Source organism: Harpia harpyja, chromosome 1 (assembly GCF_026419915.1).
Source record: "Harpia harpyja isolate bHarHar1 chromosome 1, bHarHar1 primary haplotype, whole genome shotgun sequence".
Lineage (NCBI taxonomy): Eukaryota > Metazoa > Chordata > Aves > Accipitriformes > Accipitridae > Harpia > Harpia harpyja.
In genome coordinates, this window is record NC_068940.1 from 2349352 (window position 1) to 2376090 (window position 26739).

Below are 26739 nucleotides of genomic sequence, written 5' to 3' on the forward strand. Positions count from 1 at the left end.
CACCTAGTCTCGACTAATAGTGAATGTTTCTTAAACAACGGACAGTACAAACCCCTTAGGAAACTTCGCTGTTGCAATTGTTTAGAAAATTACTTAACAATAATGACCATTAGTGTTTCTCTTTTTTCTTTCTTTCTTTTTTCTTTTCTTCTTTTTTTTAAGGAAGGGTAGCTCTCTTCCAGTCTTCAGTCACCTTCTGTTTCATGGGCAACTTTCTTTATACTCCTACAGCTTTAATCTCAAATTTCTCCAGAGGTTTTGCTACTTGTCCTTAAGTATTTGGTGTTAATTGCTATCTGATATATTTGTTCAAGAGCACGCTCTTCTGATATGTCCACTCTCTACTTATTCCACTCTTCTACTAAGAGAAGCTTTTTGATACAATTTCCTGCATAATGAAGTTTCCCGTATTTATATTTCTCTTATCTTTTGTTATGGCTCCCTTTACTTCTCAACAGTCCTGCCCACCTACTACTTCTCTAATAAACTTCCTGCACTTGCTATACTTGACTTCTTTATACTCGTATGTCTTTCATTTTTGGCTCTATCCTTGTAACTCTTATTATTTTCACATGACGTGCCAGTTTTGCATCCCTGTGCATTGACCTCAGTTGTACTGGATCTCTTTTTTAAGATCTCCTTCATGACTTGACTATGTAAGTTTTCTACCCTTGCTACATTACCAAACACAGCATTTCTTGCCTGCATAGCTGTAGGCATACCTTCCAACTAATTACAGTTGCTTACGTAGCCTGCACAGAGGATCTAGGAATTTTAATTATGACTGTAAGAACTAGAATTGCTATTTGGTTGTGTAGCCAGGCCCTCTGTTATCCCACCACCACATTTAATGATCCTCATCTCAGAGGATCTTTGCTCCAGCTAAGCCTATGTGAAGGCACACCAGCAGCCCTCGTCATATAGTTAGAGACTTCATTCTGATTTCTAGCCTAAAATTCTTCACAGCTATTTCATATCCATTTTCCTTTGTGACAGCGATATCAATTTTCTTAAATAGTTCTTTTTCCCTAATGTTAAATCCTCCATTTCCTATTCTATAAGCACAGAGAGAAACATCTTCTCTTTTTGTTGCTTGTCTTTGGTTTGTTAAACTAAACCACTTATTTTCAGTCTTCAGCTCGCTCTGTCTGTTTCAATCTGAGTTCACCGTTGTGGACTCAGAGTCATCAGAAATACAGACTGCGTTCTGCATGAGTCACAGCAGAAGCAGGTCCAACAGCATTAATAATTTCCTATCACAATCTATAGTTCAGCTACATCCTGGATTCATTATCACACTGGTGACTCACAGTCAACCTGTATTCACTTCATACAGATGTGTACCTCTCTTCTCCTTCTCATTCACAACCGCATGTAGAAATTCTTGTCATTAGTCCCTGAGAGAAACTGCCCTTGGTATTACTGTATTTCACCCCTTCCCCTAGTCCTCAAGACTATATCGTTTTTCTAGTACAACAGCCAAATCTACACGAGTACTGATAATGCCTAGGGAAACGTGTCATCAGAAACCTTCAGTAGGATACCTAACCTCTTTGTCCAGTGGTAATTAAAAAAAAACCCCAAAACCAAAACCCTGCATAAGACCAGTCCAAAAACTAAACTCTAGTGACTTCCACAAATAAACTTCTTACAGTTTCACACTTTATCTTGTCCTTTCCTTACCCACCCAGTAACTGTTCTATCCCCTGTCTTATCAGCAGATGAATTTAGGCCTAAATCAAGGAAAAAAAACCACAAAACCCAAAAAATCTTGCATTTGTTCTACAAGTGGTTCATTGAAGCAAGGATTCAAAGCATTAGGGAACTGGTTTTCTAGTCTGTCCAGGAAGTGTTTGAACAGACTTGATATAGCTGAAGCCGATCATTATTACTTGTATTTGCCTTTCTAATCTTTATCAACAAAGTGCGCTCAGGGTTTATTTTCATGGTCAGGAGACTGATAGCATATTTATAGTCCTTTAGAATCTGTTCTGTGGACCTTGCAACAATGGTATTCTGCAAGTCTTATGAATTGATTTTGCCATTTTGTATTGTTTACATACAAGTGGTACAAAACCCTTAAAGTAAAAGCTTTTACTAATTTCTTCTAAACAATATCTTGAATTATTTTATTAATCAGTACCTTGTGCTTCTACCAAATCTAGCAAAAATTGAAGGATTTATTAAAAAAAACCTCAGTGATATTTTATATCTTAGAGATATTTTAAATCTGAAGAAACTCAGAGATATAATATACATGTATTGTGTAATAAGCAGTAAAAGCCATTTTTTATATAGGTCCCTGGGTACTGTCTTAAAATATACTCCATGAACATGACTATTAATACTATTCATACTTAATCCTGGACATATTTTTCCCAAGCAAGGCACGAAGTCCTTCGTATTTAACTTGTTTAGATGAACTGGTTTGAGTTTGGTTTTATCCAGCTCCAGAAAGCTTTCTTTATTTGTCACATATGTAATGATCACCATTTACAAAGTGTACAGCATTGTAATGAGCTCATTAAACAGGAGATTTTAGGTTGCTGTTCTTCGTAGGTGAACAATTAACAAAATATGTTAGCAATTAAAAATGCAACCAACATACAGGTCAAGGTTCCCAGTTGATAGGTCATAACATAACAAGATAGCCCCAAGCCAAATTCAAAGAAGTGTGTGAGTAAGCAACTATTACCTCTAGAAGCACTTAGAACATAATGAAGTTTAAACAATCAGGTACAGTTTATCATAATTATGCCAAATAGTTCTTTTTTGAAGGAGCAGTCCCACTGCAGTGCAAGTGTGGTAGCATTTGGCCCTTATGGAACTGAACGGCACTGAAAGAAAAATGGGAACAGTCAAAAATAATATTTCAAAATGAGAGCAAAGTACACATTAGAAACACCTTGAAGTATAGTAGAGGATATAAAACAGGACAGCAAAAGTATCATAAACTGCTTCATTTCCTATGCAAAGGTATTAGAATTAAGTTTGAAAGACAATCTTCTTGCTCAAGTTAATATTCCTCACAGACTGAACTCAGTTAAGGGTTACTATGAGTTTTCTGTGTTTAGGATGCTGTCAGTACATGATATTCCATACTGAATACAAATATAAAGAAGCACAGCTGAAGGGTATTACATACTAGAGCTACTCTGTATACAAAGGAATAAAAATAGTATGTTTCTGTTATAACCTCTTCCAATTATATGTTAAAGGGTCACAATAACTGTAAGTAGAATTAGCTGTAATTTTCTGATTGCTAAGGTAGTTTTGACTAAAATGATTGCTTGAGGTCTAAAAATCCGGCTGATTTTACAGTATAAATTAAAAAAGCATTTTGGGGCATGAAAACATGGAAGAATTTACTTTCTATTAATGGTATACATTGCAACTGGTCCGACTTTAAAATTAACTTCAAAAATCCACTGAAATTTATTGTCAGAGAGTGAAAGCAATTTTTTATTTTTAAAATACCAAACTGTTTTCCAGTAACATGGGGAGAACTGAGTTAAAGAAAGAAAATGCCAAGAAATGCTGAGTTAACTCATTTCACACTATGAATTTTAGAATTTTTTTTTCCTTTTGACCTTCACTCTAATATGATAAATGAATTAAAACAAAGATCTCCCTTCGGGAATGTTCTGGCTTTTGCTCATACAGATAAAGAACCGCAAAGAAATGGATTACTAGTAATATATGGAAACAGGTCTTCTGGTGTCATGATAAATTGCATAAAGAATTACCAAAGCCTGAACGCAAACCAGAACCAGTTCTTCTCCTTGGTTCAAGTCCACTGGACAAAGAAGAAAAAGAAGATGAACAAGAAATAATTTAATGAATCCCAATGGTAGGCTGAAACTCGGAAAATTTCCTTATACTATAGGGACTTCCCGTTCCTCCCCAGTACTGCTTCTTGCAGGGCACAGTAAGGATCGCTGCCCGTTAGGAAGGGCATGAGGGACATAATTACAGCCTAAGGGCTAGGGGCAATAGCTATGAAGGCTGTTTCAATCATGGGGTAGGAAAGCACTTTTTTTCAAGCCTTGGTAGACTGTCTTGCTTCCTGCCCCCTACATTCCACCCTGGCAAGATTTTAATTAGTACAACTGGAATAGCATGGGATTATGGTGGAGGTATTCCTGATGACAGCAGTAAATTAAATAAGCATTAGGGTATTCAAATTTAGCACTGCTGCCCACAGACAAAAAAAATCACAAATGTCAAGTAGCTCTTGCTTAAAACTGAAAACAAACTTAATTTCAGAGAAGTTAAGAAAACATACCTGGCTAGTTTCCAGTACAAATGAATACTACTGTGCACCCTGCAAGGCTGCAAAATTTTGCCAGTCTTATGTTGGAGGAAAGGCTCCAGCAGCTTGATAAGAGAAGAGTTTCATGATGGATTACAACTCTTGTACGTTATTTCAGAAACTCAAGTATGTTGTTTATATGGGCTAGGAATTCAGTAATCTCAGATTTTCTAGATGACATTATTTTTAACTAACACATTAGAAACGCTTTTAAGAGAAACACTCCCTATTGCCAGAAGGTGTCCAGAATGACAACAGATGAAGGATACAGTCTTTTCCTAAGATTTTTATGGGGCTGTGGAAGCTCCTCGGTGAAGGATTTGGGATTCCAAAGCTTTGTCAGGAAATGGAGAAGCAAGTAGAAGCTTTTTGCTGTAAGAATGCTGGTGAAATCACTTCTCACTCACCTGTTCCTCCATAGACAAATCCCTTTGTGGAGTTTTACTTACTGACAGAGTGGCTCTTTTAACATCAGTAGTGCTACTCAGAAAGAAGATGGTAAGGAACTAAGCAAGGTGATATGTGGGAAAGAAATAGGCAAGGATTCTCATGTTACAATACTTGCACACTACTCTGTCTATTTGTTCCACAGAAGGTTAAGAAAGCACCATTTTCCCCATCAAGCCTGGGATTTTCTGGCTTAGGCAATAGAGAGCAGAAGACATCACACGGTTCCTTACCAAATGCACTCATTCCTGCCCATAAAGGAAGTAATTTTGCTCTGAATTCCAGGTACATGGTTTATTTTTCGCAGATTTAAGAAGAGCAAAGTGGAGCTTAATTTATATCACTCTAATCTTTTCTTGCAAATGGCTCTGAGATACTGCTATCATTCAATGCGCTTTAACATGGCTTTTGATTTTTGTCCTTACAGCTTTTCTGATTAAGTAATATGTTAACTCTCATACCTTCATTATCTCATTTGAGAGGTGAAGTACATGATGATAACAGCAGGAAGAACAGTAGTTTAAGTAGTGTCCTTATACCGCAAAATGTAGTACATGGAAAATAGGTTTGATGTTTCAAAATGCGGTAGGAAGGTGATGATGAGACAGCTGTTTTTTCAGTTACGCATTTGTGTTTTGTAGTGCATACACAGGGAAAATGGGAAAGGTTAGCATGCAAAAGGAAGTTCACAAGGAGATTAGTTTAAACTGATTTTCCACAGTGAAGAAAGAAAAAGGAAGGGAAAAAAACAACTGGCTAAAGCTCTATTTGAAGTACCTCACAACTCAAACCTTTTAGTTACTGAAGATGACTGCTTGTTTCAAGAAAAAAGGAAGGTAGAAACCAGACACAAATCTCTTGCTAACTAAAAAACAGCCCAGAATGTCACACACATAGACTAAATATGAGGCATGGTACAAAGTCATACCAATGCAGGATTCTTTGCTTTATATAGGAAAATGCCTTTTATATAGTCAGATCCCTTCCGACATGGGATAAAGATTTTGCATATATTTCTAAAAGTGTCTGTGCAAAAATTCATTTTTGGGGACCAGTAAGAATTCAGTATGAATCAAGTGTTACACCTAGTATATGCACAGTAGTGCCTCTTTGCCACATATATATGAGCTAAACTTCAGGAGAATCATAGAATGGTTTGGGTTGGAAGGGACCTTTAAAGGTCACCTAGTCCAACCCCCCTGCCATGAGCAGGGACATCCACAGCTGGATCAGGTTGCTCAGAGCCCCGTCCAACCTGACCCGGAATGTTTCCAGGGATGGGGCATCGACCACCTCTCTGGGCAACCTGTGCCAGTGTTTCACCACCCTCAGCGTAAAAAAATTCTTCCTTACATCTAGTCTGAATCTACCCTATTTTAGTTTAAAACCATTACCTCTTGTCCTATCACAACAGGTCCTGCTAAAAAGTTTGTCCCCATCTTTCTTGTAAGTACTGAAAGGCTGCAATAAGGTCTCCCCGGAGCCTTCTCTTCTCCAACTCTCCGACTTCTCCAACCCCAACTCTCATCTTTTCCTCATAGGAGAGGTGTTCCATCCCTCTGATGGTTTTTGTGGCCCCCCTCTGGACCCGCTCCAACAGGTCCACGTCTCTCCTGTGCTGAGGACCCCAGATCTGGACGCAGGACCGCAGGTGGGGTCTCACCCGATCGGAGCAGAGGGGCAGAATTCCCTCCCTCGACCTGCTGCCCACGCTGCTTCTGATGCGGCCCAGGGTGCCGTTGGCTCTCTGGGCTGCGAGCGCACATTGCCGGCTCGTGCCCAGTAAAGAGAGTTAAATTATTTACACACAGATAAATCATAAGAGAGAGAAAGCTTGTAACTGAAAAATATATACGTAGACTTAATTCTAGAAGGATTAGTGTAGCATCTTCCTATACATGTAAATGCCAGGATAGATTCTGGAAAAAAAAATGCTGGAGTGGAAAAGCATCAATCTGACAGAAAGACCTAGCTGAACTGACACTGCTTTATAGCAACTATAAAATAAAAAATGCAGGTAGGTTAGTCCTGCTTTTTTTCTAAAACAGAAAATGTTGTGAACGGCCAAACTTCATAATTTTCTGCTAATATTGTTTTTGTCCATTAATCTCTTGAAATCCTGTACCTGAATATACTGCTAGTCCTGACAGGGAGGAAAAAAAAGATGAACAAATGTCAAGACAGAAGCCAAGTTTCAGCTGAGTTTTCCTTAAATCTGTGGATTCTTCACTTTCTGCCATGTCCACTAGCATCTAAGTAATCACGATATACAGGATATATTTTACTATTTTCATTTCAGTTATGAGAGTTTAGTTTGTCAGCAACTGAATCTGCTTGATGACTTATCCATACTTCCATCATATTCTTAACTGATAAGCAGTTCCCAAAGTATGGGTCTCTTTACTAGGCTTCTTTCAACCCCAGGTACAGGTATTGTGTTTTAGGCACTATGGCACGAACACTACTGTTGGCGGTAGTACTACTTCACTTGACTATCATCATAAAACACGTATCAGATGAGGGCATATAAACAAGATTGTACTGACTTTCAGCACATTGGCATCCTCCATCACGTGACAGAGAACACATGCTACACCAGGCAGTAAGAGGAAAATATGGCTATAGACCATTCATCCTTGCTTTTGGGTAGGTCTTTCCTGACATAAGAACTTCAGTACCCATACACAAGCTGAGTTTCCACCTACAGTGGCGGGTTTATCTTGGACTGGTTTTAATCTTTACTTCTAAATCACAATAAACAGAAGGAAACTTCATACTTCCTCCTGCTGTTTTTACATCCTCATACTTTCAAACACAAAACAGTATTATTCAAGTGAACATGCCTTGAAAGCTATGTTTTTTAGTAAGGTCAACTATGTTGTATTCCTTAAGAAAGGCTGAAGAATTAAGATGCTTTATTGAGTGCTCCAAAAGAATAGTTTTGTCTCAAAGCAAAAAGCTTTAGCATTTCACTTAATTACCATTTTCTTCAGTACAAGTATTCCAGACATGAAAACAAGACATACTTCTGTTTACTGAAATCCTAGGGAACATAAGGTTGCAAATAAGATTAATGTCTTACGTACTAATGAATTGCTGCTCCCCTTAACTCCATGATAAATGCAACTGCCGTTTTTTTTAGACTCATGTGAAGTGTAATAATAACCTCATCCTCAGATCAGAGAATGTCTGAAAATTGATCGAATTAACTTGAGCGGGGGGTGGGGGAGTGAATTACAAGGCATTTATCTTTCCCTGACTTCAATGCCATATCTATCACACTGTGAAGGAAAAGAAAAAGTGTCGTTTCTGAACTTTCCATGTTCTTTATTTCTAATAAAAGTTTTGGAAGTGTGCAGACCTTTTCTCTAAATATTATCAGGAAGAAAGTAACAAAACCAGCCTTCTCTTTCCAGACACTTTTACTGCATAAATTTTCACCACTACCAGATACAAGTTTCAGGCTCTGTTATGGATGCTATACAACCACTTAGATAACCGGCCTGAGTGAGCTACCACCTTCCTTGTTTTACAACCTATCTTTTGTTCTTGTCTTGAATCATAAGACTTTACTGCATGAAAGATTGTGGAACATAGAAGTAAAAAGAAAAAAAAAGGTAAATAACTAAAATAGAAAAACTCTGCAACTGTGGATAGCTGCACGATACTGTTTTTTTTAAACCTGTTAGGTAAATCATGTACAGACCAGCAACAATGCAGCAACCAGCAGATATATAATCCACCTTTAAAAAGCCCAGATGAAATGAAGATTTATACGATTATTGGGAGCAGACAGAAAGGTGGCTCCCTGATTTGAAGGAATATTTAGCATAACACTGAAGAGAACAGAGTGATGCTGACTATTCTTCTTGTCTAGGAAATGCCTTGTTAGTGGGGAAAAAACTAAGCCTTGCTATGCATGTTCTTTTTACACCTCTAAAAGGTAACATCCTCTAATACATTGTACTCCACAGAGCAAGACATAGAGCCCCTGGATGAGTCCCCCTGAGAACAGACTGCCCACGAGAAAAAGCTATCCTCTTGAAGCTCTATAGAGCAAAGTCTAAAAAATCTTATATTGCTAATTCATGGTAAGAGATTATGCCTAATGGACATACTGATAGAATCTGTCAGGCAGCAATTTATGACAAAATCCTTTCAATGAATGGAAGATATGTTAACAGAAAACCTCTGACGATAGTAGAATATTTGTCGTCTTTATTATAACAACAGAAATTAAGAAAATAAATGAATACATTTATTTGTTAGACACTGAATGTAAATATGTACATACTTTCTGCTCATTTTCTTTTTCCCTCACGATCTAATGACATCATTTTTATGCAACATACATAACGGCACTCTCACCTGTAGCTTCCAGCCTGCCTTTTCTCTCACAGTAATTCCTATCCTACTTTTTTTCGTTATTGATCAGTGCACTGATCAACACAAAACTGTTCATCTTTTTAAAATGTAGACTATACTACTCAGCTTGTTACACTAGAAAGGTTGTGCATGCAACTTAAATGAGTCATTTGCCTATAAAAATATCTATGATTGCTTTTGCACGTCATCTATGGTAGCAAGCATTAAAGAAACATGAGAATAAACACAGTATTTACACAATATTTCTACTTAGAAAAAGTATACGCTATCCTCCAGTAATAATCATCCGTGACAACTAATCTAAACAGATAACTGAGCTCAAAATATCTTTGTCTACACTCCAATAATGCACCTTGACAAAATACCAGTTCAATCGTCAAAAAGTCCTTCTATCCAGAGTCAGAGTTTGCACAGTGTTTTGTGAAGTGAAGTGAAGACAGGAGACAAATAAGTATCATATAAAGAAGCAACAGGAGACCACCATGGCCATAACTGTCATGGACTCAGAAATTTCCTGGTCCTTCCTGTAGGAGAGGAAAGAACTGTAATGATGGAAGATCCACCCACATAGTTTAGCCTGATGGTTTTTTGGGGGGTGGGTTGGTTCATTGGTTAGGTTGGGTTTTTTACTCTTTTTTCTTTGTTTTGGGATTCTTTTTCTTTTAGGGGAACAAAGGCAGTCTTCTTGAGAAAAATCCCATTAGAAATGGGGAAACTGAGACAGGATTCCAAAGTACCAGTGCTGTGATTCAGGTAACTGGAAGACACAGAAGTAATACCTACCTACTACAGAGAAGGACTACAGAAGTGTGCTTTCTGGCATACAGTTGTGGGCAGAAGAGAGATTTGTCGGAAGCAGATCTATCATCCTGTCTGCAGGAAGCAGGGAACACTACAACCACCACCTCCAGGTTTATACATGTTCCTGCTGAATCAGGTAGCTACTGCCTGAGCCTGGTACTACCAGATCTCACTGCACATTCCCAACAAGTAACGCTATCATTAGAATATCAGTTCATCCTGGAGAATGGTTCATCTAAAATAAGAGATGGCACTCACACGGTATCAGCTAAGAGAAGGCAGAATAGAGGGTGACATACAAGTGAAAGCTATTTGGATCAGAAAATTGAAGCCATTCTGATCACAAAGCACCCAGGTTAGAGGAGAGCTGAACTTTATGCTGGTACCTTGTCATTCCTTTCATTAATTCATGATGGCATGACCATCATGGCCACCATATGGCCACCATGTATTCTTCTCGCCTCTGTATATTAGCATGTGGTTTTGCTCCAGTTAATCAAAGTACACTGATTCCATCAAAACAGCATGCAGAAGTGTTGCTTTCTTTGACCAAGCAGGATGTGGATAAAGGTCCATCCACGTATGAACACTGCTAATCCAAAGACAAGGATCTGCAGGCCTAACTGACAGAGCAACTAATTCTGGAAACATTTCTAGGCGCATGAAGGACAAGAAAGTCATCGGGAGCAGTCAGCATGGCTTCACCAAGGGGAGGTCATGCTTGACCCACCTGGTTAACTCACATGATTAAATGGCAGGCCTGGTAGATGAGGGGAGAGCAGTGGCTGGTGTCTACCCAGCCTTCAATACGGCCTCTGGCACTGTCTCCCGTAAGAGCCTCGTAGCCCCTCAAGCTGTTGCCGTCGGGGCTGGGTGAGCAGACGGTGAGGTGGATCGAAAACTGGCTGAATGGCCGGGCCCCGAGGGTGGTGATCAGCAGTGCAAAGTCTGGTTGGAGGCTGGTAACTAGTGGTGTACCCCAGCGGTGAGTACTGGGTCCTGTCCTGTTTAACATCTTCGTTAGTGATCTGCACGGTGGGGCAGAGCGTACCCTCAGCGAGTCTGCCGATGACACAAAGTTGGGAGGAGTGGCTGATGGGCCAGAGGGACGTGCTGCCACCCAGCGCGAGCTTGACGAGGTGGAGAAACGGGCTGACAGAAACCTCGGGAAGTTCGGCAAGGAGAAGCGTGAAGTCCCGCACCTGGTGAGGAACAACCCCGCACACCAGTATATGCTGGGGGCCGCCCAGCTGGAAAGCAGCTTGGCAGAAAAGGACGTGGGGGTCCCAGTAGACAACAGGTTGAACACGAGCCAGCGATGTGCCCTTGCAGCAGAGGAGGCAACCGGTATCCTGGGCTGCATTAGGCAAAGTATTGCCAAGTGGGCCAAAGGAGGTGACCCTTCCCCTCTACCCAGCACTGGTGAGGCCACCCCTGGAGTACTGTGTCCAGTTCTGGGCTCCTCTGTACCACAGAGACATGGATATACTGGAGAGAGTCCATTGAAGGGCCAGGAAGATGATTAAGGCACTGGAGCATCTCACATATGAGGAAAGTCTGAGAGAGCTGGGACTGTTTAGCCTGGAGAAGAGAAGGCTCAGGCGGATCTCATCCATGTCTATAAACACCTAAAGGGAGCGTGCAAAGAGGACGGAGCCAGGCTCTTTTCAGTGGTGCCCAGTGACAGGACCAGAGGCCATGGGCACACACTGAAACACAGGAGGTTCCCTCTGAACGTCAGGAAACGCTTTTTCACTGTGAGGGTGGCCGAGCACTGGGACAGGTTGTGGAGTCTCCATCCTTGGAGATCTTCAAAAGCCATCTGGACATGATCCTGGGCAACTGGCTGTAGGTCACCCTGGTTGAGTAGAGAAGTTGTACCAGATGGTCTCCAGAGACCCTTTCCAACCTCAACCATTCTGTGATTCTGTGAACTTTATAGGAGACCCAAAATATCAAACTGATGCCTGTGTTACAGGACACTATGTGTGTATTCCTGCGTTTGTCCTCCCTAGCCATCAGCTTCAGAGACAGTTACATCACAGGAGCAGTGTATCACTGACTTAAGCCTTAAACACAGTCACTTATCACTGACTGACCAAATTTGAAAGATTATTTTTCCCCAGTTCAGTACTGTACCAAAGTCATCCCCAGAATTAAGTAGGATGGAATAGCTGAGGACCAGAGCGATTTCAGTGGAAAATCTGGCAACTTAATTCAAACCAAGTCCTATAGCAGTTTAAACTCTAGACTACGCATCGGAACAGAACAGCAAGCATTCAAACACTGTTTCATTCACTCTGGCATGAATATTGTAACCACTTAAACCACTAAATAACATTTATTAAATGAATTTGTTAAGCATATGTCTAAGCTGTCGAGGCCTGAAAATCTACATCCAGATATTTATCCGTACTGCTATTCTACTGGAGTAGGAGGATTGTAATAATTCCATACTATAACTATATTTAGTTTTATGTATGATCACATAACAAGTATACCTCTAGTACGACTGTTAGCACTGATGTACTTAGATTCACATAAAGCCATATTATATCAACCTATGTCATCTAGTCCCTGGAATACTATTATACCACCAAACCAATGTAACAATATTCATTTTAATAAAGGAGTTAGAATGTTTTAATTGTGACAAAATAGTTAACATAAAATCAGTCTTGTGTTTAGACAAGTCCCTCCATCGGTTTACAATCTGTTTGCACTGGGGAGATTTTCATTATGAAATCTTACTGGCTCAAGGCTTTTACAGGTTTCTGAATATTTAACATCTTCCTCAAAGCCCAACTTTTAGAAGTTAATGAATCCATAAAGCTTCCACTTTTTTTCCCACTTTTAAAAAACTGTAATTGAAGCAGAGAAAATTGTAACCAAATGTTTCTGAGAATCAGTATACAATCTACTCAGAGATTTTCTTTCTTGGTGACTGACTACTGCTACTTTAACATTTGGGGTTGACAAAAGACCAAGGCATTTTTTTCTTTCAGTAGATAGAAGAACTCACCTAGGCACATATTAATGAATCCAGAATGACTTCTTCTACTTTCAGTTATTGGAAGGAGAAAACTCTCCAGATCCATCCACTTAAAAACCCTGCTTTTGCATAGGCCTTTCAGAATATCTTCCAGTTTTCTTCTGCCATGGATAAACATTAAATATTCGTGCCTTAATTAAAAGTGTTTCCACTTGAGGTCTTGCATTCCATCTCAGTCGGCTCTTCCTTGTCAGGCTGTAGTTTCAGTATTTATGACTTTACAGTGCTTTACATAGCAGCCAATTGGGTATCAAGTCACTCCTTTCATTGGGATGAATACTCTCTAAGCTGTTTTACAAAAGGAATCAAAATATTACAACACAGCCCACCAGCCATGCTCTGCAGTTTACCAAGACTGTTTTAATGGTCTGTGATTTTTGAATGGGTGCCACTTGTTAGCAAGTTGAAGAATAATTAGAACCCTAGTTCTTTGGGACATTAGTTTAACTGCACTACTGCAGAGAGATGAGAAAAATCAGAGACAATTTCCTGAAAGAGCAAAAAGAACATTCAGATAAGAAATATCCTTCTATGACTTTGGACTCAACACTTCACCTTGGTATAGAATGAGCCATACAGAAAGTACAGAAGAACTCAGTAATGCATTAGCTCATTACTTCAGAACAATTAAAACATGGTAAATCGGGGGAAAAAAGGTTTTGTAATTGAATTCAAAATATTTCCTTAAGCAAACCGGTGGTAAAGCTCACTGGCTTTTGATAGACTTCTGGTGGTATGAGTCAAAACAACTGGAAAAGCAACTTTCTTACTGCCAGGTCAAGGTAATAATTCAGGATTTCTAATACCAGCTTTGCTGCTAAGCATCTCTAACACAGAAAGCTCCACAAAAACAAAGGGGACCTCACAAAGCCTTTCACCTGAAGAACCTGTGTGCACCTGAAAGGGTTTGCTGGCTTGCACTTATTACTTGCAGGCCTGTGGTCTGCTGCATTACCACAGGAGAGATTTACAGTCACTTGGAGGGTTTGTAGATCACTCTTAGTAATAAGTGGCTTTAGTTCTGAAGACAGTAAATCAATGGTTTCAACAATCCTAAGGCTACAGTATTAAAAGGATTCCATTGTCCCAGAGAGAACGCCAAGCACTTTGCACACAGGTGCCTGAAAGTAATTGATGGCAGAGATCCTTTCTTAGGTATGCATGCCTGACCTGTATTCAATTCAGGGCCATTCTCAAAATGCCATTGTTTTCTTATGTAATTCACACAAGTTGCCGTTGTACATTTGCTATTCGTCAGGGGATGTAATCTGAATCTTGTCGAATTATACTGTCCTGATATCTTCTTCCCTACTCTAAATAATTAAGACTTGAGACTTGCAACACTTGGAGGGGGAGGGGAGAGAAGAGAGATGTGTGTTTCAGGGAGGCGGGAAGGACAGAAAAAGGATGAGTAAGGTAAGAGTAAAATGGAAATGAGGTGTGGAAATAGGCATCCATTTACAGATCATAAATTTAATAAAGACACGGCTTATACAGTTGTTCCTAGAACTGGAAATGCTAAGCTATTATTCTATGTTGGAAATGTTCTTTTCAGCTGCCTAAAATGTTGAATACAAAAGGTAATTCCTTAGAAGGCAAAGATTTTACAGTACTTAACGTTTCTAGCTCTTGCATATTCTAAACAACACTTTCCAAAAGGAAATACAGCATCTTACTGAAATGAAGACACCCCCGTAATATAACATAGTTGCCAGCACAAATTTATAGCATTTCTAGGTAATTAGAATGCTATAGATAATAAAAGGCTATATCCAGGAAGGAAATGCTTATGCCTCTCTTATAAGTATGCCAACCTGTTCCAGCTTCTACTGAGTTTGCAATAAAAGTAAAAAATGTGTTTTTACCTTGTTATCTTGTTCAGGATATGGGGGAAGGTAGCCAAGTCCAGACTTCCTAGCCACAACACAAAGGCCTTTTTCATTTTAGCAGCTTTTAACAAGTGCTACAATTGTGACAGGGCGGGTAGTTTAAGCTTTGCAGGGTCTAGTAGTATGCTCACCATTTGAGTCTCTGACTCTATTTTCAATTAAATACTTCCAATAAAGTTCTGCTAAGCGTCCTTCAACATTTCTTCCTAAAGACATTATTTACTGAAGAATTGGCAACAGAAGAGCTATTCTCACATTTTTTGCATGTATTAAAACAATACCCTAAATCACTTTCTCTAAGTAATTGAAACATTTCACTAGTGCTAAAAGGCCAGGAGGAGAAACTTGGGAGTCAAATGGGCTTTTGTTTTGACAGTTTGCTTTGGAGGGAGGGGTATTGATTTCTTCAAAGAAAATATTGCCCCAGGAGTCTAAATTGGATGGGTTGTTAGACCTGCATTTCACAGTTCCTTCCCTAGCCCATCCCTAACATGCTTAAAATTCTCCACAGCAATTGTCTGTGTTAACAAAATACTCTGAAGAGCTCCTTTCTCAGAGTAGTTTGAGACAACATGAAGGGGCCTGGGCATGCAGAAACTAGAGCATTTGTAGGAACATCTATCTCCGTAAGCTTAGAGATACAGTGTGCTTTACAGCTCATGTCCTCCTGGGGTCTCAAGAGCTGATGGACTCAACAAGTCCATCTGACACAGTATCTTCTTGAGATATCACTAGGCCAGCCTTCTCCTAAGTGTTTGTTCCTTGTTGTTGAATCACTTCTTCCCCCTCCTCCAAAACATTGTGGCATTCCTGAAGACGGACTTACCAGCTGCCCTGGATTCAAATTTCACTCCCACTTTTAAACTTCTAATATAAAAGCCTTTAGAATTTGTGCGCAGCTACACAGACATTAAAAAAAAAGCAGCTTTTGTGACGTTCTTAGACTCAGCATAAACTATACCAACAAAAACAGTTGGCAAGAGTTTGACTCACAGATAATGAAAAGGCTATGTACCCTTCCTCATTCCTGTTCATATTCACTCACTCTCCCACCATTTCTAACAGTTGCTTATCTGCTCCACATCGAGCAAGTTCAGGGGGCTAAACAGACAGAAAGACTGCTTTGTAGGGGTTTTTTGATTGTGTTTTGGGACAAGCAATTTACTGTCCTTCTGAAGACTGTTATAGTATACAAAAGGATTTAAACCGCAAGTAGGAATTTTACAAGTTCCCCAATGTAACCTCCAATGAAAATATAAATACAATCCTTCTCTGTCTCCTAGGATTTTGAACAAGTATAGAAGCATGCAATGGATATGCCCCAAGAAAAAAGCATACTTTTTTTTTTTTTTTGCAATAGGCATGGCCTCAGAAATATCCTCAGAAAAACTGTATACAATATTTAGAGTTTAAACTATTTCTTCACTTGCCCATTTTTAGCTCCTGAGCTGATTATTCCTTTCCTTCTACTTGTTTCCAAAGTTGTTTTCTGATCTCCCTCCTACGTCTGGCTTTTTTCTCTGGCAGACTTTCCTACCACTCTTTGTATCTTCTACATGTCTGTCTATTAAAAGATTATTTTCAAGATGTGATCTACGAAAGACATATAAATAAGGAAGAGAGCACATGATGAAGTGAACTTAGAAAGCATGTGCAAGGCTGGTCAGTGTGCATGTGTCTTTGATCTTAAATCAGAACTATACTGGGCAAGCACGTTGATTAAAAATATTATATCAAATATATTACATCAACGTAGTTACAGTAGGAAACGCCCTAGCCTGTAACTATCACTATATATACATACATGTATGTATTTGTATATATTTTTTTTTTCCATTGGTATTGCTTCTTTCATCTGGAGAACTGAGGTACTAGGAAGTGGACACCTGAAGTCCACCAGGAGGTTCCCAGCTGTACCCCATGTACCTTCTTCATGTAGATAAGATGTTTCTCTGGCTTAGCTTTACACATGTAAGTAGTTTATTAGCCTTATCCCATAAGGATGCTCATTTGTAGTGATAAGAGAGCCTATCAAAAGAGGAAGTAAAGATAATTAGCCAAAGTGGAACACTGTGTACCTTAGAATGAAGAGTTGGAACATTTCAAATGAAGAGGGTCAAATCAAATCGATTATAGTATGTAAAACAGCACTCTGGCATGCATCAGAAGTTTCATAGTAGACACAGACAAATTAATTAATTTCCTATAGTGCATGAAAGCCAACTGTATGAAGACTCTTCTTCCACAGTTTCATTTGTAGCAATGCTTAGACTTGCCCAAGAGATATAAGTATTCTTCCCATGAAAAAGGTAAAATAAAATAGCAGCTTCCTTCCCACAAAGCCCAAAACACTAGGCACTTCTTCATGTATTTGGGATGCTCACAAGATTTCACATACAATAGTTTATGTTGCAGAATACCTTGTCAGCACAAATTTACATTCTGAATGTACACAACATGAACATCAAGTCCCAGAAAATCCACAAGAACCTCCTATTAAATACACGTTTCCCCAAGCCACATAACATCATGCACTGAAACTAAAAAAAAAAAAAATAAACAAACCCCAAAACAAACACACAGGCCCAACAAAAAGACAAACAAACAAAGCAAACCAACCACAAAATCCTAAGGTTACTCTAATGCAAAAGGTGGCAAAGTATTCTCATTACACTTTTCATCCCCAGCTACCAACTGCAATTCCCAGAACACCCTTTGCTGACCCAATTGCCTATCATCCACCAGTAAAGTAGCTCTCCCAAGCCCTGTAGCGATGAAGTGAGCTTGCACGTGTAAGAACAGCTCCTCCCCTGCTGAAAACCCCACAGCAAACCCAGCATTTTGACTCCGCTACCTTTGCCCTCCTTCAGGTAGTAAAGCAAGAGACGCAAGGGCAGATGTTCTGTATTTTCTTCCTCGGTTCTTTTCTGTCTGCTTTTGGAATGTATAAAACTTCTTTGATCCAGCATAGCCTTTTTGCCATTCAAAATCTTCTGACAGATTTCTGGTCTACTTTCCAGAACCCTTGCCACACCAAGGCAGACAGAAGGCTGACAAGCTGCCTTTTTCAGTTCCCTTTCTCATCGACTTATATGAACACCTTCATGCTTTCTTCATTAGTAAGCTGTTGAACAACGAGTGTATATTTCTGCTTTTCTGTATTTTATTTGTGACTGGTGGGGAAAGCAGGAGCGTTCCTAGGCCCTCAGTGGAATACAGCAGTTGTCCATTGCTTCTTCAGAGACAACATCCAGAGTAGTATAGGATTGCAATTACAAATGTGAAGAGAGAAAAGAGCGAAGCTTGAGAGCTTTGGGGAACAAAAATGATGGAGTTGATGATAGACACTATCTACTAGTAAGTGACAGGCTCTGTGCAGCTGTGAAAGAAGTGCAAAGAATTTAAAAACAGAACTAGCAACATTCAGCTCCTGAACTCCAGGGACAATTAGCGCTTTATACTGAAGACTTCATGGTAAAACAACTCTTCTTAATACAAACTAATCTTAATCCAGGCCATTGCAATTTAAATATAGGACAACCTAACTGTCCTGTTAGCGTCATTGAGTCTCTGACACAACACTGACATGGTTGTGCAGCACTAACATTACTATGTACAACTGCGGCACATGTACAAAGCAGCAAAGCCTTAATAACACAGAGGGTAAATATGTACTTAGAAGAGTATCTCAAAAAGAAGGTTCAAGTGAGCAACCTGTGTATTAGTTTAGTTAGCACAATTTTATCGCGACTCAAGGTTGTCACTGGTTTTTCCTGTATCTGGTTTCCCCAGCTTTCTACTTGATATAACCCACCAATAAAAGTCAATTAAAACAAAACTGTATTTTTATGTAATCTAGGTAATGCAGCAACCATCTGAACACAAACTATTGGCAAGGTGTAGGCCACCAGTGATTCAAATATTTAATTATATATCTATGGTTAAGCAAGCGAAACGCAAGATGCAGGTATCACTGAAAAACACTTTACAATATCACCTCTGCAGAACTTAATCCTCATTTTTAAAATGCTTTATTTGGATTTGGAGAGAGCATTTTCCACCCAGCTCTTACTGTGTTTAGTTTACATGCTAGACAGAATATACCCAAGCACACCTTTTTACACCTTCCATTCCCTGTGACGTGCAAAATCCATGCAACGTGATTCCGGTATGCCAAATTAGTATTACCAGTACAAGTACAGAAAAGTACTAGTAGGATTTTCAGCTGACCATACGTTCTGAGTTGAGACTGATTTTAGAGATGATGTATTGAAAATTGAAAATGACATTTTCAGTGTCAGCCAACCTGGAGGTCTGGTTTTAGATCCAAAGGTAAAAGGACTGAAAATAACAGCATCAAGCAAATAGAATACATTCCAATTAAACAGTGACTCTTCTGGTTCAGCAAAGTGTTACTAATATAAGATTGCTTTACGAAAAGTCACAAAGTTCAGAACACACGAGTTAGAGCATTCACATAAATTCACTCAAACTACTCTGAAGTTAGACCAAGTCCTTGCTTTTCACTGACTCCAATTTCTCGAAGAAAATCTGTGTGCTCTAAAGCTTGTATTTTTTCAGCTGCATCAGACGGTCTGATAAATACGCGTTCCCTTTCTCAATAAACCACGCTCTTTCACTAATTCAGCAATGCACTGCAAAGCAGGGAATGCTAAGTTCCTCCGCGTAGTTTACAGTGTTTGTTTCTGATGGTGCTAGCTAATAGAGCTACCAATCATAACGAGGAAAATAGCATATTGTAAACTGCAGTAGGTATTGTGCAAGCAGTGCATTTCTGTTTCGCTTCTGTAAAAAGTTTTTCCCGGGAGCAAGAGTAATGCAGCGTTCCAAGGAATTGCAAGGAGGCAGATGCAGAAGCCGCCGTCCCGGGCGCTGAAAATGAGCCAGGTCACCCACCGGGGCAGGTGAAAAATCACACTGCTCAGCGCCGCGCAGGGCAGCGTTGTGAAATCAGGACAGAGTACAGTAAACCCCCTGAAAACGGGTCAGCGGACGCGGGCTAAGCTTTCTTCATTGACGCTGGGGTGGGAGAAGGGGAAGGGGGGAAGGGGAAGGGAGAGGACACGCACGAATACAGAACTCCGGACTCACCGATTTTGGCCAAGCTGGCCACAAGTATCCAGAGTGTAATGATATAAGGGTCCTTGACGTGATCCCATTTGAAAGAGACGATGGCAAAGCTCTGAGGCTGGCTGCTATTTATAGGGCTTCCCGAGCTTCTCTGTCCCAGCGCCGCTGGGAGAGCCATCAGCCCCAGGAGGAACCCCACTCCAGATACCTGCCTCATCTCCAAGCCACACAACAAAATCCCGCTTCCCCTTCCCGCGGAGAAATCCCGCCTCTTCGGAGGTTCCTCGGGGGGCGAGGTCCTCGTCCCTTCGCGGGGACTCGCGGACCGCGGGACGGGGCTGCGCTCGCCCGGCTTCGGCGGGGAGGGTCCTGGCCGGGGAAGGCGGGCGGGCGGGCGGGCGTGTGGGGAGGGCGGGGGTGCCAGGGGCTTCCGTCCCCAGGCAGATGCTTCGAGCCGGGGTCCTGCTGCTCGCCCGCACCTGCCTTTATCAGGCTGTTCCCCAACGGCCGGAGGCGGAGCTTTCCCGCCGCTCCCGCGGCGCGGAGGCAGCGGCGGTGCCCGGCCCGGGCAACCTCTCGGGGCCGGCGGGGGAAGCTCCGTTCCGCCGAGGGGCTCGACGGCAGGCTGAGGGGAGGGGAAGGGATGGTGGTGGACCACCCCCCCCCCGGCTGGGATCTTGGAGAGAAGCGGGCCTTGGGCTTCTGGCGCTGGGCACCGAGGCTGGGGCGCCGGGGCGGGCGTGCCTGAGGCGGAGCCCGGCACCCGCGCTCGGGTCGGAGCCGCCTGAGGGGGAGACGCCGCCTGAGGGGGAGACGCCGCCTGAGGGGGAGACCCCGCCTGAGGGGGAGACGGCGTCTGAGGGGGAGAGCCCGCCTGAGGGGAGAGCCCGCCTGAGGGGGAGACGGCGTCTGAGGGGGAGACGCCGCTTTGAGGGGGAGACGGCGTCTGAGGGGGAGACCCCGCCTGAGGGGGAGACCCCGCCTGAGGGGAGACGCCGCTTTTAGGGGGAGAGCCCGCCTGAGGGGGAGACGGAGTCTGAGGGGGAGACGCCGCTTTGAGGGGAGAGCCCGGCGGACTCCGCGAGTTTGGGCGCGTCGGGTGCGCAGCCCGGTGGGTCAGGCTCTCTCCCCCCTTCCCTCCCTCCGACCCGCTGTCCCTCTGGCTGGCGCAGAGGGAGAGCGCTCCGCTCTGCTTTCCAGCTTCCAATCGCCCCGGGATCGAGCTGACCGGAGGAGATCCGGCAGGTTTCTCCTCCTGCCCGGCAGGCAGCAGGCACCTCTGCTTCCCCCGGTGCTCGGGGAAACGACACCCGCGGGCAACCTTGGGCTTCCCACTTAGATCTGCTTGCAGCTAGCTGTTTGCTAAGATGTGTCATATTAAAAGAGCTACCTGGCTTCTTTTCCTCTTCTTTTTTTTTTTAATGTTTGCAACGTGAAACCCTTTAGAAGGTTCTCACTTTCCCCCTAAAACCTTCTTTCTTGCTGATAACGTTTGCCTGATACAGCCTGGACGGCCCGTGTCGTGTGTTGTAGGCAAGTAGACCCGTGATAATCATCACCCCGCAGTAAAAAGGCAGCAAAGCAGCATCTTCCCAGCAAACAGAGCTGAGCGCACCCTGCAGCAGGAGCAGCAGGAGCAGCAGCTCCTGTCCTCGGTTGTGTGCTCTGAAGGAATCCGGCTGGCCACGCGTGCAGTCCACTGACAGCTGTGACTTTCTGTGGAAAAAATACTACCGTTTTGGTTTACTTACGTGGCAGTTGGTTTGATCAAGAGCTCAAAAATGAACATGGTAAAGCTCTCCTTTAAAACGTTTGGAAGATTAAGACATTAGTTTGATTGTTTCAATCGCTTGGGAGAAAAGCAAAGTGCTTTTTCAAAGTCTAAGTGACCTGCACAGACACTCTATAAATCAATTAACTGGTTAATTTAAACAATAAATTTGCATGGAATGTCACTGTTATAAAGGGTGTCTATCATTGTCACATAATAATCTTATTTAGCTAAGGAACTCAAAGAGCAAAGTTCTCTTGAGTTAATGCACTGAAGATTCAGTTGTTATTACCTCGAAGCCGGGGCAGGCCTTGCATTGGACCCTCTCTTCAAACAAGGAAGCGTCTTGGGTTTTTTATTTCCCCCGCTCCTTCATTACTTAAGGGAAAGGAAATTGTGTAGGAATTTTTTAAAACTAGGACCCAATCTGAAGATGGAATTGGCAACTCTTTTTAGGAAGCATGACAGACAGCAAAATATTTTCTTTACATTTAGGAAATGTGTAGACAAAGACCTGAAGAATATTGCAGCGTCTAACAACTGAAATCCTATCTATGTTACTTTTATCTTTTTTGGAATATGACTTGGGCACCCAAATGTCCTTCAGAATTTGCTCCCAAGTTTTTTAAAGGTTCTAGAAATGGCTCTGGCCAATGCAAGAATAACATTTTTGTGCATTGCCATTATAGAGAGAGAACTACAGTTGGAAGTAAATAGCTGCTGATCAGCTGTGTAACCTGTTGCTGAGCCCTGTGAATAGTAGTTGTTAATGATGTCGGTTCCATTTGCTGATATTAGGACAACAATGAACTTTAGTAGAGACAAGCTGCCAGCACCGGTTTTATTATCACAACTTATTCCAAGTACCATTACATCACAATTAAACATTTGAGCTGCAGCTGACACACGGGCACCACAACCGCCACAGTGTCCCATCTTACATACGTGATTCTTCCCAAACCTAGTTCCACAAAACGATAGCTGCGTTAGAAATAAACCTTACTGTTGAAAGGGTTGAAGCTGACCGTGTTCTTCGGACAAATGTGTCATAGATCAAGAATACCTGCAGCTGTGCTAGAAAGATGAGAAAGCCTTCTCCAGCAGATCTTTTCTACAGATAAGCAAAGGCTTACACTTGACTTGGAGGAGCTGCAGCCAAGGTCACACCTCTGATTGCCCTTAGGCAATGTTCTACTCCTGACAACAGTGAGGACAGCAACCAAGTTACATGACAATGCTGAGTGTGCTGGTGGAGGTAAGCCACTATTAGCAAACAAAAAATGTTGGAAGTACCATCTTAGCACACAAGCTAACCTCAATATGCTCCTCAGTTGAAAGTACAGTGCCCAGCAACCTACCCTAAAGGGCTGTTGTGAGAATTGTAGAATTTGTAAAGATTTTTTAAGGCCTTGGTCCAAACTGCTACAAAAGTACCTAATTTGGCTTGTCACAAAATCTTCTCAAAACAAGGTTTACAACACTGTTAAAATGCCAACACTGTGGTTTTGTTTAACAATGACAAGTTAATGGTTCAAGGTGTATCTGTGACTGACATTTGTCCTATCATCCAACTGCTTATGGAATTTTTTTTAAGTAGGCTGGATATCAAATGACTTCACATATCAGGGAATTCTTGTGCAATTTGTTAGTATGTTAGTATGACACAGAGAGGACAGAGGAAGGAACTGGCAATCATGAATCTCCTGTAGGTACAGGAATATGTGTTAAACCAACAGTTCACTGAACGTACATTAACTCATGTACAGAATATATAGTTGCACAAGAATACAAATTTGCATTTATGTATTTATTACTAGATTCCATTTTCCTCAAGGTTCTTTATGGAAGCCCTTATGTAGTTTCCGATGACCTCATTCTGTATCAGTAACAAAAAGCATTAGCTTGAGTACTATGTTTGCAATAAAGATATCATATCACCCAACAGCTGATATTTCCTGACTCTCCAAAAAGATTGCACAGGGAAGATTTCTACTTACTGTATAATAATGGCTTTGTGTCCTGAAAGGACTCCAACATTGTCGCTACTGGAAATGTTGCATAAATAATTGCTTAGAGAAAAGAATTAGTAGTATCATATAGAGTATCCTGTAAAGATTACTTCTTGGGGCTTTTTTTTAAAGCTGAGGTAAAAGACAATTTCAGTTAAAAAAACCCCCAACAGATAAAGTGAAAACTTTAAAATTGTATTAGTTTTCTCGAGAAAACACACACAGTATTTCAGTTGTACTAACTTAGAGGTAGAAGTTACAATTAACTTTCAATATTAGCATTTACAACAAATGTGTTTAAGCTGGGATGAAATTAAGAATCACATTCCTGTGAAACCCAAAACTTTCATAAAGGAAAATAAATAAATCTAAGTAGTGAAGAATTGGCAAATGAACTGTGAAATATCTCCTGATGCAACACAAAACATCATAAATCACTTATTATCATTCTTGTCTTTCCTCAGGGAAATGCACTCTTTTTGTATTAATGTCTGTTAAATGCATAAGCAGGCTAAGGTAATATTTTGAAAGGAATATAGTTCTAGTACATATTTTTATGCCATAATTCCAACCGTATACACAGTTAAATAGAACAGTAATTGTTGTGAATGGCATTGCACCAATGTAACTGTATGATTTGGTGAAAATTAATGTGGCTTATATGCAGATGACTGCAGAATTTATAGTGAATTTTCTTGATTCAACAGCTGACATTTTGCCAACTTCTCTCCAAGTGAAATGAGTGCAGCTGTGCAAGTTTATGCTGCAAGGAGTTGGACAATTATTGCTGGACTAACTTGCAAAGCATTATGTTACAGCACGATGAATATGAACCTCTGAAATCGCTTTGAGAAGCAATGCATTAATTCAGCCCACATATTACTACCAGTTTAAGTGAACAAAATGAAGACTAGGGCAAGGATGAATGAATCAGAGAGGTAGGTGAAAATGGATTTGGCTGAGAAGTAGGATGGCAGAGGAAACTAGCTGGATTTTTCATGACTCATTTCAAGACATGACTGAATTTAAGGACAGTGAATGGAGGGGATTTTTACCAGATCTCTCATCTTTAGCCTCGCATCTTTTTGAAAATGGCAGACGTTTCAGGCAGATTGTGAGATTCTTCTGTTTTGTTATTGTTGCTATTATTGTTTTTAGTGAACCTCCCATTTATATTAGATTAGCAGCTAATCTAGTAGGAGTGGGAGGGTACAAGTGACAAACATTAACCCCACCTATGACCTCAGTTAAGGATGACCCCCTCCATAAGGGATTATATCTGTGTGAGCTCTCAGGGTAACGAGCAGTGAAAAGGGAGTGGAACGCAGAAAGAACCTGTTATATAGCAGCTGAAAATGGAGTGGAACAGGGAAAGAACCTGTTAATAGCACCAGATACCCAATACATTTCATCATCTTATGTTCAGAAAAAAAAAATGTACTTTTGTAAAATGCCACATGTATTAGAAGTCCTCCTTCTTTAAGTTCCAGTTTCAATAAAAATTCTTCTATTGTGTATCGGGACTCTTCTGGGCTTGCTACTAGTCAAAGATGACCGCAGAGATTTTCATCTGTGACAGCCTGCATCTTCCACACTTTCCCTCTTGCACTGTTCGCATTCCCATGTTTTTGGCATCCCACTCCTCTTCTATTTCTCTGTACTCCTGGTCTCTGCCCTCCTTCCTTTTCATGCATGTCTTCTGTCAATACTCACCAAAAATCCCAAATACTGAGACCTAAGGAACACTCCAAATGCTATTTGTGTATGGTGTTTCATCCCAGTACTTAAGCTCCCACATGAGTCTCTCTCTCTCTCCCTTCAAATTCAGCTTTGTCATATTTCAGCACGTATCCCTTCTTCCAGGTACTCACACCAGCCTGACCAACACCAAGGCATATACTAGACTCAAGACACAAGTCACTACTAGTTTTCCTAGTCATAAGGGAGATTGTATTTTCTGATCTTTAAAAGTCAATTGTCATTTTGCTCTACGTTAAAAAGGCTGGGGGAAGACTGTGTCAGAAACCACAACTACAGATTTCAGAGATCAAGTGGGTAAAAAAAAAGGAAAAAAAAGGGCATCTCTCTGAAATGTTTCCATGTACAGGTATTGAGCTTTCTGTAGCTTAACCAAGCTGCTGAATTGCTTAGGGGAAAAACAAATGACCCTTAAATAACAAAGGCAGCTAAATAGAATAGTTTTCCATTTCTAGCAAGATAATTTTACATTCTGTATCTAGACTTAGGTGCTTCTTGATCTTAATTTTTGGCTGACCTATGGAGAGGGAATCTTTCCTTTTTCTGATTCTCCACACAACCACCATGGTTCATGCCTCCCCTGCCTAGCTTAGGGTGTGCATGTTCCCATTAAAAAGTCCACTCGGTTTCACCCAGAGCGGCTAGGTTTAACCAGTATGTGAAAACTCAGCACTGCGAGTAAATGTACGTACCTGTTACAATATGAAGCGTATCCCAGCAGCGGGAGTGACCCTGCAGGGCTTGGGGGCACCCAGTCACCCCGGGGGGGACGGGGGGACACACGGGGCTTCTTGGGGCTGGGGCTTGTTTAAGGCTGCTCCTACCTTCGGGATGGCTCCTAACCTCAAAACGCCCAATGCAAGGCTTTCCTCTGTCTATCATTACACAGAAAGGAGCTTTCCTCTGAAATATTTTTAGAAGGCGGTTGAGATTTTGTGAGAGTGAAATTTTTTTTTTTCCCCTTTTTTTTCTTTATCTAAATTGTGATAAAGAAAACAGTGAACCTTGGCTGATGTGCAACAATAACCATATAATAATTAGCAGTTACTTTGAACTTAAATCCGGTAAGCCAAATAGTCAAATAACTAAATTAATTACGATACAAACAAAATCTGCCAACACAATTTATGGCTTAAGGTATTGATTATGGCAACAAAAAAGACATAAATAACAGTCAGTACTTCCTTGTTGTTGATGCATAATTTAAAACCTGCAGACATTTA

The 26739-nt window shown here is 41.1% G+C and overlaps 1 protein-coding gene across 1 annotated transcript in view; it reads right to left on the reverse strand.

Moving 5' to 3' along the window:
* The window catches only part of SLC9A3 (solute carrier family 9 member A3), a 52943-nt gene extending 32628 nt beyond the window's left edge, over window positions 1-20315 (reverse strand). Inside the window, exon 1 of the mRNA XM_052797371.1 lies at window positions 20000-20315. Within this exon, the coding sequence (XP_052653331.1) occupies window positions 20000-20195 (196 nt within the window). The 5' untranslated portion in view covers window positions 20196-20315. The remainder of the gene's footprint in view (window positions 1-19999) is intronic.
* Window positions 20316-26739: the final 6424 nt, after the last annotated feature.